Genomic DNA, 16,054 nt, shown 5'->3' with positions numbered 1-16,054 from the left:
ATTGAATTTACCACAGGTGGACTCCATTCGAGTTGTAGAAACATCTCAAGGATGATCAATGGAAACAGGATGCACCTGAGCTCAATTTTGAGTCTCATATCAAAAGGGTCTGAATACTTATGTAAATAAGGTATTTCTCTTTTTATTTTAGTAAATGTGCCAAAGTTTCTACTAACCTGTTTTTGCTTTGTCATTTTGGGGTATTGTGTGTAGAATGATGAGGAAAATGTTTATTTAATCCAGTTTAGAATAAGGCTATAACGTAACAGAATGTGGAAAAAGTTGAGGGGTCTGAAATGTCTGAATACTTACTGAATGCACCGTGCATAGTGTGTACTATGTAGTATGTACTATGTAGTGTACCTCCTCTGCTGCATCCTCTCCTCCTCAGGGACTCTGAAGGAGAAGTGTCTCTTGTTGTTCATGCTGCGAACCATCTGCTTCCTGCTGTTGTCTGACGTCTCAGGAACCACCAACTCGTCACCCTCTGGAATATTAACAAGATTGACCACGTCATCAACAACAGCAACAACAAAAAATCACGACAATCCTATTGTGGAATACGACCATTAGAATGAGAATTACACTCAGAATAAATAATTGAGATGTGTACCTCTCCTAACTGACCTGCAGTCTAGATGCCTTTCCTGTGTGTCACTGACCTGCAGTCTTGTTTCTGAAGTAGATGAGCCTCACAGTCTCAAGACCCAGGAGGTTCAGGGATCCATCCGGGTTCAGAGGTCGCACCTTCAGGAAGATACAACGGGGTCAAAGGTTAAACCTACCATGCACACACACCAATTCGACTAACGGCCCTCCGCTACACCTGCAGTCCTACGCTCTCACCTTCTTCAATGGTATGGTCTGAATCCACTCCATGGTGTTGACATCAAAAACATCCACAGCATTCTCACTGTACACTGACAGGTAGGGGGCGTTGTAACCTGGTGAGGAAAAAGAAGGCCAACGTCAGCTTCAGGCTTAAAGCTACACTACCGTTCAAAAGTTTGGGGTCACTTAGAAATATCCTCGTTTTCCATGAAAAGATACATGAAATGAGTAGAAAAATGAATAGGAAATATAGTAAAGACTTTGACAAGGTCATAATTATTTTAATTGAAATAATAATTGTGTCCTTCAAACTTTGCTTTCGTCAAAGAATCCTCAATTTGCGGCAATTACAGCCTTGCAGACATTTGGCATTCTAGTTGTCAATTTGTTGAGGTAATCTGAAGAGATTTCCCCCCATGCTTCCTGAAACACCTCCCACAAGTTGGATTGGCTCGATAGGCACTTCTTACGTACCATACGGTCAAGTTGCTCCCACAACAGCTCAATAGGTGTGAGATCCGGTGACTGTGCTGGTCACTCCATTACAGACAGAATACCAGCTGACTGCTTCTTCCTTAAATAGTTATTGCATTGTTTGGAGCTGTGCTTTGGGTCATTTTGTAGGAGGAAATTGGCTCCAATTAAGCACCGTCCACAGGGTATGGCACGGCGTTGCAAAATGGAGTGATAGCCTTCCTTCTTCAAGGTCTCTTTTACCCTGTAGAAATCTCCCACGTTACCACCACCAAAGCACCCCCAGACCATCACATTGCCTCCACCATGCTTGACAGAGGGAGTCGAGCACCCCTCCATCATCTTCTCATTTGTTCTGCGTCTCACCAATGTTCTTCTTTGTGATCTGAACACCTCAAACTTAGATTTACCTGTCCATAACATTTTTTTCCAATCTTCCTCTGTCCAGTGTCTGTGTTCTTTTGCCCATCTTAATCTTTTCTTTTTATTGGCCAGTTTGAGATATGGCTTTTTCTTTGTAACTCTGCCTAGAAGGCCAGCATCTCGGAGTCACCTCTTCACTGTTGACATTGAGACTGGTGTTTTGTGGGTACCATTTAATGAAGCTGCCAGTTGAGGACTTGTGAGGCACCTTTCTCAAACTAGACACTCTAATGTACTTGTCCTCTTGCTCAGGTGTGCACTGGGGCCTCCCACTCCTCTTTCTATTCTGGTTAGAGAAAGTTTGCGCTGTTCTATGACAGGAGTAGTACACAGCATTGTACGAGATCTTCAGTTGCTTGGCAATGTCTCGCATGGAATAGCCTTCATTTCTCAGAACAAGAATAGACTGATGAGTTTCAGAAGAAAAGTCTTTGTTTCTGGCCATTTTGATCCTGTAATCGAACCCACAAATGCTGATGCTCCAGATACTCAACTAGTCTAAAGAAGCCCAGTTTTATTGCTTCTTTAATAAGTACAACAGTTTTCTAATGATCAATTAGCCTTTTAAAATGATAAACTTGGATTAGCTAACACAAAGTGCCATTGGAACACAGGAGTGATGGTTGCTTATAATGGGCCTCTGTAAGCCTATGTAGATATTCCATTAAAAATCACCTGTATTGTTAACAATGTCTACACTGTATTTCTGATCAATTTGACGTTATTTTAAAGGGACAAAAAAATGTGCTGCTCTCATTTCTGAGTGACCCCAAACTTTTGAACGGTAGTGTGCATTCTGGGATTGGTTTTTCAGCAAAACTGCAGACCCCGGGGTGCTTTTGGGATGGAGCTAGGGAAATGTAACCCCTCACAAATTCACGGACACTCTAGAAGCAAGGACTGACAGTCCATCACATCCACACCATAGTTTTCAACATATCCAGAGGCAATATGCACTGTTTGATTTTGTTCCTGTTGTTTGTAAACAATGGAGAAATAAAACCTTATATAAAACACTTGGTTTATGAAAAGGTTAAAGGGCAACTCCACCACTTTTCAATCTCATGTTGATTATCTCCAGCACAAACCCAGTATCAACATAGTTAAAGTTCTACCCAATTACATCATCAAAATTTGAAACATTTTAAAAAGTTATTTTTAAAACACTATGAGATGTGCGGTGACGTGGTGAGCAAGACAATACCTTCACTTGAGCTAGAAACTCACTGCAGGTTTTGAATATCAATGTTATTTAAAATCTTTTAATCCTACCCTGTGATGTCACAGAGAAGCAATTTTTTAGGACCTTTCTTCGTCTCTTTTTAACCACAGATCAGAAAAACGCTCTGTTTCACACATGAAGACACTGGTATGGTGCTGGATAGTGAATGAGGTTGAAAAGTGGCAGAATTGGGCTTTAACACAGCTGTGCTAGTTCAGAACTCACAGGCAGAGTTGGGCACGGCAGGCCACATCAACTCCTGCTGGCGCGAGCGGCGGCCCTGCGAGTCCACGTAGACCCCTATGGCTGAGAAGCAGAGCAGTAGTTCCTTGGAGGAGATCTCCACGGCACAAAGCGCGTCCAGGGCCTGCTGCGATATGAAGGCTAGGGTGTGGTCCTCGGGGTGCAACAGGCTGACTGGGGCACAGTCCCCGTGGATGCTGTAGCGCGTGAAGCCAGCCTGGTAGCCCACACATAGCCGTTCGCTCAGGAGACCCATCCACTGGACGGGACCTGGGGTTTGGAGCTCCTGCAGTCGCCGGTGACGTGCCTTGCTCTTGTTCACCTGGGAGACATAGAACCATCATGTTGTTATTTTGGGAGTTAATTCTTTAATATTTTTAGGCTTAATCGACCCTTCATAATCCCATAAATAGAGCCTATATATTGGTTTAAACTATATTTTATGAGCAAAGTTATATTACATAATTTGTAACACACGAAAGAGTAAAACGGCTTGTAAAAGTCCCACCAACCCCATCCTTCCTGCACACACCACCCACCTCGTAACAGATGACCTGTCTCTTCATGGCCACACACAGACAGGTGAAGGAGTTGTTTGTAAAAGTCCCACCAACCCCATCCTTCCTGCACACACCACCCACCTCGTAACAGATGACCTGTCTCTTCATGGCCACACACAGACAGGTGAAGGAGTTGTTTGTAAAAGTCCCACCAACCCCATCCTTCCTGCACACACCACCCACCTCGTAACAGATGACCTGTCTCTTCATGGCCACACACAGACAGGTGAAGGAGTTGTTTCGGACGGAGCCGGACACCAGCGCCGTGCACCCCTTGGTCTCGGCCAGCTTGTAGGAGTCCATCTCCCGTCCGTCCAGCGCGGCCATGGGGAAGAGACGGACGTGACGGTTACGGCCGGAGATGACCGCTAGGAGCTGCTCCTGGGGGACCAGGTCAATGTGATGGACCTTCTTATTGTCCCCAACACGGATGATCTCTGTTAGGTCAGGAGAGGTCAGAGGAGGGGAAAGAGGAGGGGGGAGAGGAGAGGGAGAGAGCAGGCAGAGAGAGTGGTCAAAAACTTCTCCACTGTGATGGCTAACGTGGTGAGAATTCAACTGCATAATGGGTGAAGTGCATCCCCATCTCCAGGTGGGTCCTAAAGTCTCCCCATCTCCAGTTGGGTCCTAAAGTCTCCCCATCTCCAGGTGGGTCCTAAAGTCTCCCCATCTCCAGGTGGGTCCTAAAGTCTCACCATCTCCAGGTGGGTACTAAAGTCTTACCATCTTTGGTGACATGGATGACATAAAGGCCTTCCTCGTTGCCCAGGGCAACACGCTCGTGATCTGAAGAGAAAACAACAACAGGACATTTGATTCAGAGTCTACTGCATGGCCAAAGGTGCATCTGTACTGCAGTCATTAGGACCATGGTAATGACAGAGGGAGACTGCAGCTCAACATGTAATGGCTCTACACTACAAACTAGTCAGAGTTTTGTTCATGTCCATATATTGACTTCAGTACTACATGGTCAAAATAAAGAGGCTGTGTGTGCATCCTCCACCAACCTATAATAGCGGCGGACTGCGTGGTCTTGATGAGCGGCAGCGTGCTGTCGTAGGCCTCTTTGGGCACGTAGACGAAGCGCTCCTTCAGCTTGTTCTTCTTGAGGATGCGCTGCAGCTCGTTGAGAAGCCCCACCCACTTGTTCCTCTCGTGGTCGCTGTCGGCCAGGATCAGGATGGAAGGCTTGTGACTGGAGGAGGGGGAGAGCTGGGATGCCGTCACCTGGAGGGGTAAGAGGTCAGAGGTACTAAGAGAGGAGACAGCTTTCAGAACGGCCTCCCAAACAAAAGTAGACGTATTGTTAAAATCGGAGAAATCTGAAGACTGTGGAACAAGGTGGGGGAGTAATCACTGAGTAAAGGTATGAATGTATGCATGTATTCATGAATAAAAGGCTAACCCTGAAAATACATGGGATGTCCTTGCGACTGGCATGAATGACGTCCGACGCCAGAACAGAGCTGACTGAAAACTCCTCATCCCTGGAAAACAAAAAAGGAGAGAGTGTGAACTAAAGAACTAAACCCAGAGGTAATACTAATAAGCAGCCATCTCTCTCCCATCAATGGGAGTTGTAGTTCAGACAGCGCTCAGGTTGTAGTCCTTACCTCATGTCTATGACCTGACTGACGACCACACTGGGCATTGTGGTCTTGCCCTCTCCCAGCTCATACAGGAAGAGCTTGAAATCACACACCACGGCCACCGCCCGCTGCCAACCCTTCTTCACCCCTGTGGGCTTGGGCACCTGGGAACACACACAGAGACAGACAAACACTTTAGTCTCCCACATAGACCCAGACCCTTTTTTTGGGGAGCTATTGGTTGCGCAGGGTTTTTTCCCATCCCAGTACTACAGACAGACATATTTTATTATACACACACACACCGTTAACAGGCAAACCTCACAAACACACACAGGTCAGCCCCTGATAGAGAGGCTATACATACAAGGTAAGATGGACGTTTTTAAAGGTCCACTTTAATTCACATGTAGGGAGCTACTCCAGCAGGAAATTTCAACCAAAAATAAACAAATACAATCTTCTGTGTCTTACGTACTCTGACGTGTCCTTCGTAGGCGGTGCCAATGCCCCTCTGAGGGTCGATGCCCAGCGGCCCCCTGGTCTGGTCGTGTGGCACGGGGCACACCGCTGGAGCCTTATCAGCACACGTCACGTGGCACGAGAAGTTACACACTACAGGACCAGACAGGAGAGAAGGAGGGGTTTTATCCATGTATAGCCACATCAAGCATTAAAAGAGAATGTACTGCCACCTCGGTCCCACTTCACTACTCCTGCTTCCATCCTAGCTTTTCCTTCACTCCCTTTTCTCAAATCCCAGTCTTCCTCCCTTTATCCCCCTCTCTCCTCATTCTCCCATCTGTCTTCCTCCCTCTCTTCTCCTCCTCCCCACGTTTATCACTCCCCTTCTCCCCTGTTCTACCTTCACAGGTGCAGCCCTGGCGAATGAGTCCCACCATCAGAGAGGTACACTGGTTACACTTGGTGGGAGCACTGAAGGACTTCACCACAAACTGGTGGGCTTTGGGCTGCAGGTGACAAACAGAGGAGAACAGACGGCCGGTCAAAACACATAGGACAAATACAGAAAGTTTGTGCGCACACACACACACACACTAAAGGGACATTTTATTTAAGTACAGAAACGGTAAGCATATTAATCTTAGCTTGGACTTTGTCAGGTCCATGGGATTGACATTACAAAGTATTGACTGTGGTTAAAACAGTAGAACAAGGAGGATGTCAGGTCTTACCTTGGGTGATGAGCGGCCGATACTACCATAGCCTCCTGGTCGCATGGTGGGGGTCTGGACTGTTCGTGGGTCTATCAACTGGAGTGTGGGAGAAGAGAGAGAGATTTGAGTACAGCAAAATATATACCTACGCTATAAACCAGCGTAGTGGTCATAATTCAGAGGTCAGCGTTCACCTCAATGGGCTCCACGTCGCTGGCCATGGAGGGCGACCGCGAGCGAGACTTTTTGGAGTCCTCGTCCCTGGATGGGGTGTTGGAGGGAGTGAAGTTATCCACAGAGTCCACCTGGAGAAAAGAGAGGTAGAAAGAAAGAATAAAAGGAGTTACAGGACATGGAAGACATGGGCTGCGTTTCAAACTCAGACACATCCTCCTTCACTTACCCTCTCGCCTTATGCCCTTGGGGGAAATCCCCGCGGCCATATTTATCGTCGGTCCAAATGATTAGCCAAGCAAGGGAAGTTTGCAACGTAAGCCACTCAGCCCTCGTTTTTAATGGAGTATGCAATAGAGGTCAACCAATTAATCGGAATGGCTGATTAATTAGGGCCGATTTCAAGTTTTCATAACAATCGGAAATCAGTATTTTTTGCCGATTTGACATTTAAAAAAATTTTTTTTTACACCTTTATTTCATCTTTATTTAACTGGGTAAGTCAGTTAAGAACACATTCTTATTTTCAATGACGGCCTAGGAACAGTGGGTTAACTGCCTTGTTCAGGGGCAGAATGATAGATTTTCACCTTGTCAGCTCGGGGGATCCAATCTTACTAGTCCAACGCAATAACGACCTGCCTCTCTCTCGTTGCACTCCACAAGGAGTTACGTGAATGCAGTAAGCCAAGGTAAGTTGCGAGCTAGCATTAAACTTATCTTATAAAAAACAATCAATCATAATCACTAGTTAACTACACATGGTTGATATTACTAGATATTATCTAGCGTGTCCTGCGTTGCATATAATCTGACTGAGCATACAAGTATCTGACTGAGCGGTGGTAGGCAGAAGCAGGCGCGTAAACATTCATTCAAACAGCACTTTCGTGCGTTTTGCCAGCAGCTTTTCGTTGTGTGTCAAGCATTGCGGTTTATGACTTCAAGCCTATCAACTGCCGAGAGAGGCTCGTGTAACCGAAGTGAAATGGCTAGCTAGTTAGCGCGTGCTAATTGTCGATGTGTTGCTGGTTCGAGCCCAGGGAGGAGCGAGGAGAGGGACGGAAGCTATACTGTTACACTGGCAATACTAAAGTGCCTATAAGAACATCCAATAGTCAAAGGTTAATGAAATACAAATGGTATAGAGGGAAATAGTCCTATAATTCCTATAATAACTACAACCTAAAACTTCTTACCTGGGAATATTGAAGATTCATGTTAAAAGGAACCACCAGCTTTCATATGTTCTCATGTTCTGAGCAAGGAACTGAAACGTTAGCTTTCTTACATGGCACATATTTTACATGGAGAAGAAAATAAAAGTGCAATATGTTCCAACACTTTGTTTTTGCATTATTTAAACCAAAATGAACACGTTTCATTATTTACTTGAGGCTAAATTGATTTTATTGATGTATTATATTAAGATAAAATAAGTGTTCATTCAGTATTGTTGTAATTGTCATGATTACAAATAAATAAAAGGCTTTTATAGTCCTCGAATAATCGGTATCGGCGTTGAAAAATCATAAATCGGTCGACCTCTAGCTTGCAAGTGTACAATTATGTTCACTTCGGGGCCCCATAATTCAATTTGAGACGATTGTACATCCGCTAAGAAAAGCCAAAACATAAAACCCCAAAGTCAATATGGATTCAACATACAAGTGTAAGTAAAAACAAAGTTAGAAATTGTGCACAAACACTTCTCGTAAAAGTAACGATGTTTTTGTTTGGTTATCTTTTGGAGATGGTAGAAATAAAACATTTTCCTTCTGTTCCAGCTAGGCAGGCTCACGTTAGTTAGCTAATTAACTTGATAGCTATCGTTACAGTAGGCGTATATTAATAATTACATATTTAATATAAGTAGACATGCACTCAATTGACTGTAGCGCATATAAAGCACCCACAAGCTACTGTCGGGGGACGAACGAGTGATGAATTTCCGGGCAAGGGTGGTCCATTTAAAATGAATTCCTTCCTCCCTGTAAACTCATCAGACGTCATGATACGTAATCAGAAGTGTCCACTTAATTTGAGGGCTGAGGGGAGAGGGTGTGTCTGTTAAGTATTTGGAATGCAGCCATGGTGTTCGGGAGCTGGTAGAAAGTAAGGAAACCAAGAGGGACCAAAAAGCACCATCCATGCTTAGAGGGAAAAGCAAGAAATCCATTGAACCAGGTAGATGCACAGTATTAAAAAGGTAAATGGGGATTGTGGTCATAGTAGATATAGGACTGACCCTCCCATTGGTCATTAGGAAGCCTAGAGGTTGGACCACAAACCCATGAACCATGCACATGACAGGAGCGCTACACATAACCCATTGACCATGCTGACCGTACCACGAGAGAGAACAGCACCACCATGCTTTTGGTTTGGGGAAATCTTGGAGGACAACAACATATAGGCTAGGCTAGTGTAGCTAATTGGAGGCCTACAGTGCAGGCCATTGCAGTAACAGGCTCCTTACAAGGAAGCATTTGATATAACTTATTTGAAAGTCTAAGGTTGCTTTTTCCCCAAGCACACAATCAACACAACACAGACAATGTATTCCCATTCATGCAAAAGACCGGATTGAGATTCAGAGGATGATTCAGAGGATGATTGGTCACAGACAAAATAACAAGCACAGAGCTGCTGCTTAGCTTACACGTCTGCCTTTGCTAGTTGGCCCAACTGATGGAGAGCGCTTCAGTGGGGGGAGAGAGGGACAGAGAGAGGGATGGAGAAATGGAGAGATGTAAACATTAAATAGGCTACCATTCCTTTTTTTGTGTCCTATCTATTTGTTGAAGATGTCCACATGGCACTGAAGGACTGGGTAGGGAAATCTCTGGCAACGCCCCAAAACGCCACCCTTTTGCCTACACAGTGCACGATTTTTCACCAGAGCCCCAGTGCACTGTGGGGAATAGGGTGCTGTTTTGGGACGTAGACTCTAGGTCTAATCTGGAAACTCATGATGGTACTACCGTGTGAAAGGGAAGCTCACTACAGGGTATTAAAAAGAGGGATGTTCTGTAGTGTCTGGACTCAAAGTCAAGTAGCCATGGATGACTTTAAAGAATGTCCGTAGAGTGAATGTCTACATGGAACTCTAGTAACTGACCCAAGCAGTAGAATCAGATTTTAAAAATACTAAGAAAAATACACCTTACGGAACAGCGAGGACTGTGAAGAGTCACACACAAAGGTACAAGCACACTATACACATGTACACCTGGAATGTGTGTTGTAGTAGAGTAGTGGCCGAAGGGCACACATTTAATGAATTGTGAAATCTGTTGTAAAATGTATTTTAATGAGAATTTTTTTTTGTATTAGAAACTATATTACTTCCATCATTTCTGCCAGACTCCAGGAAGAGTAGCTGCTGTCTTAGCAGGAACTAATGGGGATCCTTAATAAATACAATACAAAATGGAAGGAATCCTCTCAGTCTACAAAATTATTTTAAAGTCGAATTGACAGCGTTTTAGCAACATGAAATCTTATTAAAAGCTGTTCATATACATTTCCTTCAGAAAGTATTCACACCCCATTACTTTTTACACATTTTGTTGAGTTATAGCTTGAATTCAAAATGTACACACAATTAGGGCTGTGGCGGTTATGCAAAAGGCAGGCGGTGTCACGGTAATTGACAGTTAATTATCATAAACATGTTTAGTATCTCCAGGCCTCCAAGCAAGCGGAGTACAAGCCGCTGATAACGCCTTTGGAACATCTACATGTAAAAAAAAGTATAATAAAATCAGTTGAATAAACACCATCATAATAAATCCATTATTTATTTCAGTCAGGTTTAAAGAAACATTATAATACGAAGAAAATGTATTTCAGAAGAACAGAATGAGTTGGCCTACTGTATGTTATCTGGCTATGTTCCATGCCATAGGCTATTGGCTTGTTCATTTAACTGACAAGATATGCTTATAAGTACCATGCCATTATTTTATAGTAAGAGGAATATAATTGAACATCCACAATGACCATGTTTTACACTCAGTTTACACTCGCCCCCATTCTCATTGACGGAGCTGTAGTGGAGCAGGTTGAGAGCTTCAAGTTCCTTGGCATCCACATCACCAACAAACTAACATGGTCCAAGCACACTAACACAGTCGTGAAGAGGGCACGACAAAACCTATTCCCACACAGGAGACTGAAAAGATGTGGCATGGGTCCTCAGCTGCACCGTCGAGAGCATCCTGACGGGTTGCATCACTGCCTGGTATGGCAACTACTCGGCCTCCGACCGCAAGGCACTACAGAGGGTAGTGCGTACGGCCCAGTACATCACCGGGGCCAAGCTTACTGCCATCCAGGACCTCTATACCAGGCGGTGTCAAAGGAAGGCCCTAAAAATGGTCAAAGACTCCAGCCACCCTAGTCATAGACCGTTCTCTCTGCTACCGCACGGCAATCAGTACCGGAGCACCAAGTCTAGGTCCAAGAGACTTCTAAACAGCTTCTACCCCCAAGCCATAAGACTCCTGAACAGCTAATCAAATGGCTACCCAGACTATTTGTACCCCCCCCTGCCCCCACACATTGTACCGGTACCCCTTGTGTATAACCCTGCTATTGTTATTTACTGCTGCTCTTTAATTATTTGTTTTTCTTATATCTTACTTTTCTTTTTGGTATTTTCTTAAAACTGCATTGTTGGTTAAGGGCTTGTAAGTAAGCATTTCACTAAGGTCTACACCTGTTGTATTTGGCGCATGTGACATAGCAAGTTTGATTTGATGAGGTAAAAGGTTTATGTTTCTGTCTCCATATGATATGGTAAATATATCCAATGCAAAACATGTAATTTGCATATATTTCCATTAATTCCCGCAGAAAGTTTCCACCTATATTCCCCAAAATGTGCAACCCTAATAGTGTTTAACATGCGTTTTGAATGAATTAATCTCTGTACCCCACACATACAGTACAATTATCTCGAAGGTCCCTCAATCGAGTAGTGAATTTCAAGCACAGATTCAACCGCAAAGAAGGTAGACATAAAAATACAATTGAAAAAAGCAGACGCTGAATATCCCTTTGAGCATGGTGAAGTTAATTAATTAGGCTTTGGATGGTGTATCAACACACTCAGGGATTTTAACATGAGGCCAATGGTGATTTTAAAACGGATACAGTTTAATGGTTGTGATATGAGAAAACAAAGACGGATGAACAATGTTGTAGTTACTCCATAATACTAGCCTGTACAAAATAAAAATATTCCAAAACATGCATCCTGTTTGCAACAAGGCACTGAAGTAATACTGAATAACAAATGTGGTAAAGAAATGAACTTCTTGTCCTGAATCCAAAATGTTATGTCTGGGACAAATCCGACAACTCATCACTGAGTATGTTTTCAAGCTGGTGGTGGCTGCATCATTCTATGGCTATGCCTACCAGTGGCAAGATCTTTTTTGGGGTGGATATATAGAAATGGAAAACAGCTATAAGCACAGGCAAAATCGTAGAGAAAACCTGTTTCACTGAAAGACAAATTCACCTTTCAGCTGGACAATAACCTAAAACGCAAGGCCAGATATACACTGGAGTTGCTTACCAAGAAGACATTGAATGTTGCTGAGCGGCTGAGTTAGATTTTCAAGATTTAAGTCAAAACTGTAAGGCAAGACTTGAAAATGTCTGTCTAGCAATGATCAACAAACAGAGCTTCAAGAATAAACCAAATAATACATGTGCAAATACATACAATCCAGGTTTGCAAAGCTCTCAGTGACTTACCCATAAAGACTCACAGCTGTAATCACTTCTACAAAGTATGTACTCAAGAGTGTGAATACTTATGTAAATAAAACATTTCTGTATTTCATTTCCAATACATTGTGGAATAAGTCAAGGGGTATGAATAATTTAATTAAAATGTTTGTTTCTGTTTTCTCTGACATGCGACAACTTGTAAATTACCATATCTAAGTGTTCATACCTTCATAGAATGTTTGGGAACGACAGAGTAAGGTATTTGTGAAAATTCTATAGCAATATAGAGGGGGAAAGCAGCTGTGCTGTTTGACAATCAATAGACACTGCAGTAAATAAAACCTAACAAACATCGGTCTTGTCCAGGACCGGAGTCTACACAGACCGGTGCGCAATAGCCAATCAGAGCTACAGTATGCCTATATGCAAATAAGCCATTTGTCACAAGGGCCTGCCATCATTCACTTTGACTGTGTGTTTAAATGCTGTAGTAACAGCATGCCATTACATCTTTAGGCAGCATTTGCCAAAAGCCACAAAATACAACTGAATGGATTTCTGCAAATATATAAATACCACAGGAGTTCTGTTACATATGGGAACTTTACAGTCAAACAACCATAAAAAGGTTGGCTAGCTCTCCCTCAGTTGCCTATGCACATCAACAACAACAAGATCAACAACTAATGTTAGCCAGAACGAGATGAGCTCAAATCTAATGAGGGAATAGTAGATAAACCCTGAAACTTTTTCACCAAAATTGCACTGATAAACGATGGGGAAAGAGTAGCTGGCTCGCCCTTCTGCAGCTTGCCTGCCAATGCATGCTAGTCCCAACCCACTTGTTATAATTGAATGGGAACTTGCCTGCCCATTTGATCGATGCCAAATACATTTGATTGACAACTAAGAGATATGCTAACTGTGGATAACAATCATTCAAGTTCAGAATAGCTAGCTAGCAAAGTGATTCACATGTCTTACTAGCAAACCAAATGACACCTAGAACTCTAGCTGTAGCCAGAGACAAAGATATGAGGGGAAAAGTCGGTCACTCACCCAATGACACGTCATCCTCCCAGAAGCTAGCTAACGTTAAGGCTGCATGTTTTAAGCTTGCTAAATAAATTGCTACATAAATAGAAAAGCTAGCCTATTAGCCACGTTATGACTGACTTGTGATCATTGCCCTTGTTAGTTTCATTGTATTAACCTTCTCAGCCTTGGTTACACCCGTCCGTTTTTGTTAAAAACACTGAGTCATTAAAACTGAATCCCGAAAGGCTGGAGGCAGCAAATAATGTACCAGGCCAGCTGAGATTTACAACCTGATAGCAATATGTTGGACTACCAAGAAATGTATTGAATTACAGTACATTGATCATGCATTAAACTGTATCCATATATTCTCCCAACTATGCCTTACTCTCCAGTTAAAAAAAATAAAAAACTCTACAGCATGGAATGTTGAGTCAAATAGAACCTACTTTTAAAACCTTTTATAAAGTTGGTTTTGTAGCATAAACAGGGAATTTGATCTTTTTGACTGATATTAATATGACGTCACAATTATCCACCCTTTTCCTGAAGTGTGCACTTGCACACCTTCTCAAACGATGCTCACAGACACGATGCTCACAGACACGCACACAGATGGACACAGAGGGGTCACAAACTCACAAACACTGGATCAAATGACATCACCACTCTTTACGAGGCAGCTAGTTAGCGTATAGTCTATCTACAGTCTAAGGCTCCACACACACACACACTTTGCCCACTGCCCAACAGAAACTTACGTCTTCCCAAAACTCAATTAAAGAGGATGAGGAGGAGGAGAAAGAGTCCTGATATAGCAGAACATGGAAGCATGGAGAACCAAATAAAAACAAGATGTGAAATATTCATACAAATGAAAGAAACTAAATCAATAAAAGAAAATGAATGTTCTGAACAAAATCAATGTTGCCTTTTAAGTGAAGGAAGGAACAGCCACTCACAAAAAAATATATAAAAATAAAGGTTGATTAAAGAATGAATCTAATATTTAAATGAATCAGAGACAATGGAATTCAGAACAGATGATTTAGGTTACTTACATCGAACTGGTCCAGGGCTGAGGTGGGGGCGTTGAGGAAGGCCAGGAAAGAGTTCTGGGAGTCCTGGTGTTTCACACCTACAGAAGACAACCATCACATCAGCATGCTGTACGGTGAAGTGGCTTTAGCACAGAAAAAATGAGGCGCTCTCCCGGCTCCCGCTCTCCCATTTCTTAGTTGGTCCAGTTATTCCATAGAAAAACTAAAAGAATGTCACTCAAATAGAAAACATGGGGTGGAGTAACACAGGTCAGAGGTGATGGTTCCAGTCTCACCCCTACGCAGGCGGAACTCCTCTGTATCCTTCTTCAGCCTCTCCATCTCAGCCAGCAGGTCCTGGTTCTTAGTCTCCGACTCCTGCAGTTTACTGAGGAGAGAGGAGGATGGAGGAACAAGAGAATGTCAACAAGGTCAAATCAGATCATGCAAGTGTAGCAGAGCAATGGTGGTTCAGACTTTGACAGATTGCAATGTACTGCACTTTATTGTGCCTGGCATCCCATGTTCCCTTGGCAAAAATAAAGATTCAGTGTATTCTCAGTGTAGTTCTTAGACTAAGTAAGAGCTTAAAAGTAGAAGTAAGTAAGTAAGAGCAGCAGTGGACGTACCACTCAGTGGAGATGTTGGAGGCCTTGACTTTGTTCAGTTCGTCCTGGATGGTCTGCTTGGCTCTGATCTCAGCATCCAGTGCAGACTGCAGCTCCAGACGGGCTGACATGTCCAGCTTAGCAAACCTCCGCACCTTCCACGGCATGTCCTGCTGTAGGGGGAAGGGAGAGTGCGAGACAGAGGTAAAGAAAGAAGGGAAAGTTCAATGCAGATGTGAGGTGTGTGTGTGTGTGTGTGTGTGTGTGTGTGTGTGTATACAGTGCATTCGTAAAGTATTCAGACCCCTTTTTTTTTTTTTAAACAACTTATCAATCTACATATAATGATACAGTTTGCAAATGTATTAAAAATAAAAAACAAATATCTTATTTACGTAAGCATTTTACGTAACTTACGTAACCCTTTGCGATGAGACTCGAAATTGAACTCCGTTACATCCTGTTTCCATTGATCATCCTTGAGATGTTTCTATATCTTGAATGGAGTCCTCCTGTGTTAAATTAAATTGATTGGACATGATTTGGAAAGGCACACACCTGCTTTATATAAGATCCCTCAGTTGACAGTGTGTGTCAGAGCAAAAAGCAAGCCATGAGGTCGAAGGAAATGTCCGTAGAGCTCAAAGACAGGACCTGGGTAACGGTTGAAGGTCCCCAAAAACACAGTGGCCTCAATAATTCTTAAATGGAAGAAGTTTGGAACTACCAAGACTCTTCCAAGAGCCGCCCGACCAAACTGAGCAATCGGAGGAGAAGGGCCTTGATCAGGGAGGTGAACAAGAAACCAAAGGTCACTCTGACAGAGCTCCAGAGTTACTCTGTAGAGATGGGAGAACCTTCCAGAAGGACAACCATCTTTGCAGCCCTCCACCAATCAGGCCTTTATGGTAGAATGGCCAGACGTA

At 43.2% G+C, this 16,054-nt stretch overlaps 1 protein-coding gene across 7 annotated transcripts in view; it reads right to left on the bottom strand.

Annotated features, from left to right (window-relative positions):
* The window catches only part of LOC112217992 (serine/threonine-protein kinase MRCK alpha-like), a 112,383-nt gene that overhangs the window by 16,204 nt on the left and 80,125 nt on the right, over nucleotides 1-16,054 (bottom strand). For 5 of the 7 annotated variants that reach the window (XM_042300934.1, XM_042300933.1, XM_042300931.1 and 2 more), the window contains 16 exons: nucleotides 15,150-15,301; nucleotides 14,817-14,908; nucleotides 14,542-14,618; nucleotides 6,718-6,828; nucleotides 6,542-6,619; nucleotides 6,211-6,316; nucleotides 5,824-5,960; nucleotides 5,370-5,509; nucleotides 5,162-5,243; nucleotides 4,764-4,983; nucleotides 4,477-4,539; nucleotides 3,937-4,190; nucleotides 3,176-3,515; nucleotides 847-944; nucleotides 663-747; nucleotides 364-487 (listed from right to left, as the gene is read on the bottom strand). In XM_042300934.1, coding sequence (XP_042156868.1) covers nucleotides 364-487; nucleotides 663-747; nucleotides 847-944; nucleotides 3,176-3,515; nucleotides 3,937-4,190; nucleotides 4,477-4,539; nucleotides 4,764-4,983; nucleotides 5,162-5,243; nucleotides 5,370-5,509; nucleotides 5,824-5,960; nucleotides 6,211-6,316; nucleotides 6,542-6,619; nucleotides 6,718-6,828; nucleotides 14,542-14,618; nucleotides 14,817-14,908; nucleotides 15,150-15,301 — 2,159 coding nt within the window. The remainder of the gene's footprint in view (nucleotides 1-363; nucleotides 488-662; nucleotides 748-846; nucleotides 945-3,175; nucleotides 3,516-3,936; nucleotides 4,191-4,476; nucleotides 4,540-4,763; nucleotides 4,984-5,161; nucleotides 5,244-5,369; nucleotides 5,510-5,823; nucleotides 5,961-6,210; nucleotides 6,317-6,541; nucleotides 6,620-6,717; nucleotides 6,829-14,541; nucleotides 14,619-14,816; nucleotides 14,909-15,149; nucleotides 15,302-16,054) is intronic. The other 2 variants (XM_042300932.1, XM_042300937.1) reach the window with 1 other exon arrangement.

Source organism: Oncorhynchus tshawytscha, linkage group LG18, assembly GCF_018296145.1.
Source record: "Oncorhynchus tshawytscha isolate Ot180627B linkage group LG18, Otsh_v2.0, whole genome shotgun sequence".
NCBI lineage: Eukaryota > Metazoa > Chordata > Actinopteri > Salmoniformes > Salmonidae > Oncorhynchus > Oncorhynchus tshawytscha.
Note: the sequence above shows the minus strand (reverse complement) of the source record. Positions and strands in the feature narration are given on the sequence as shown.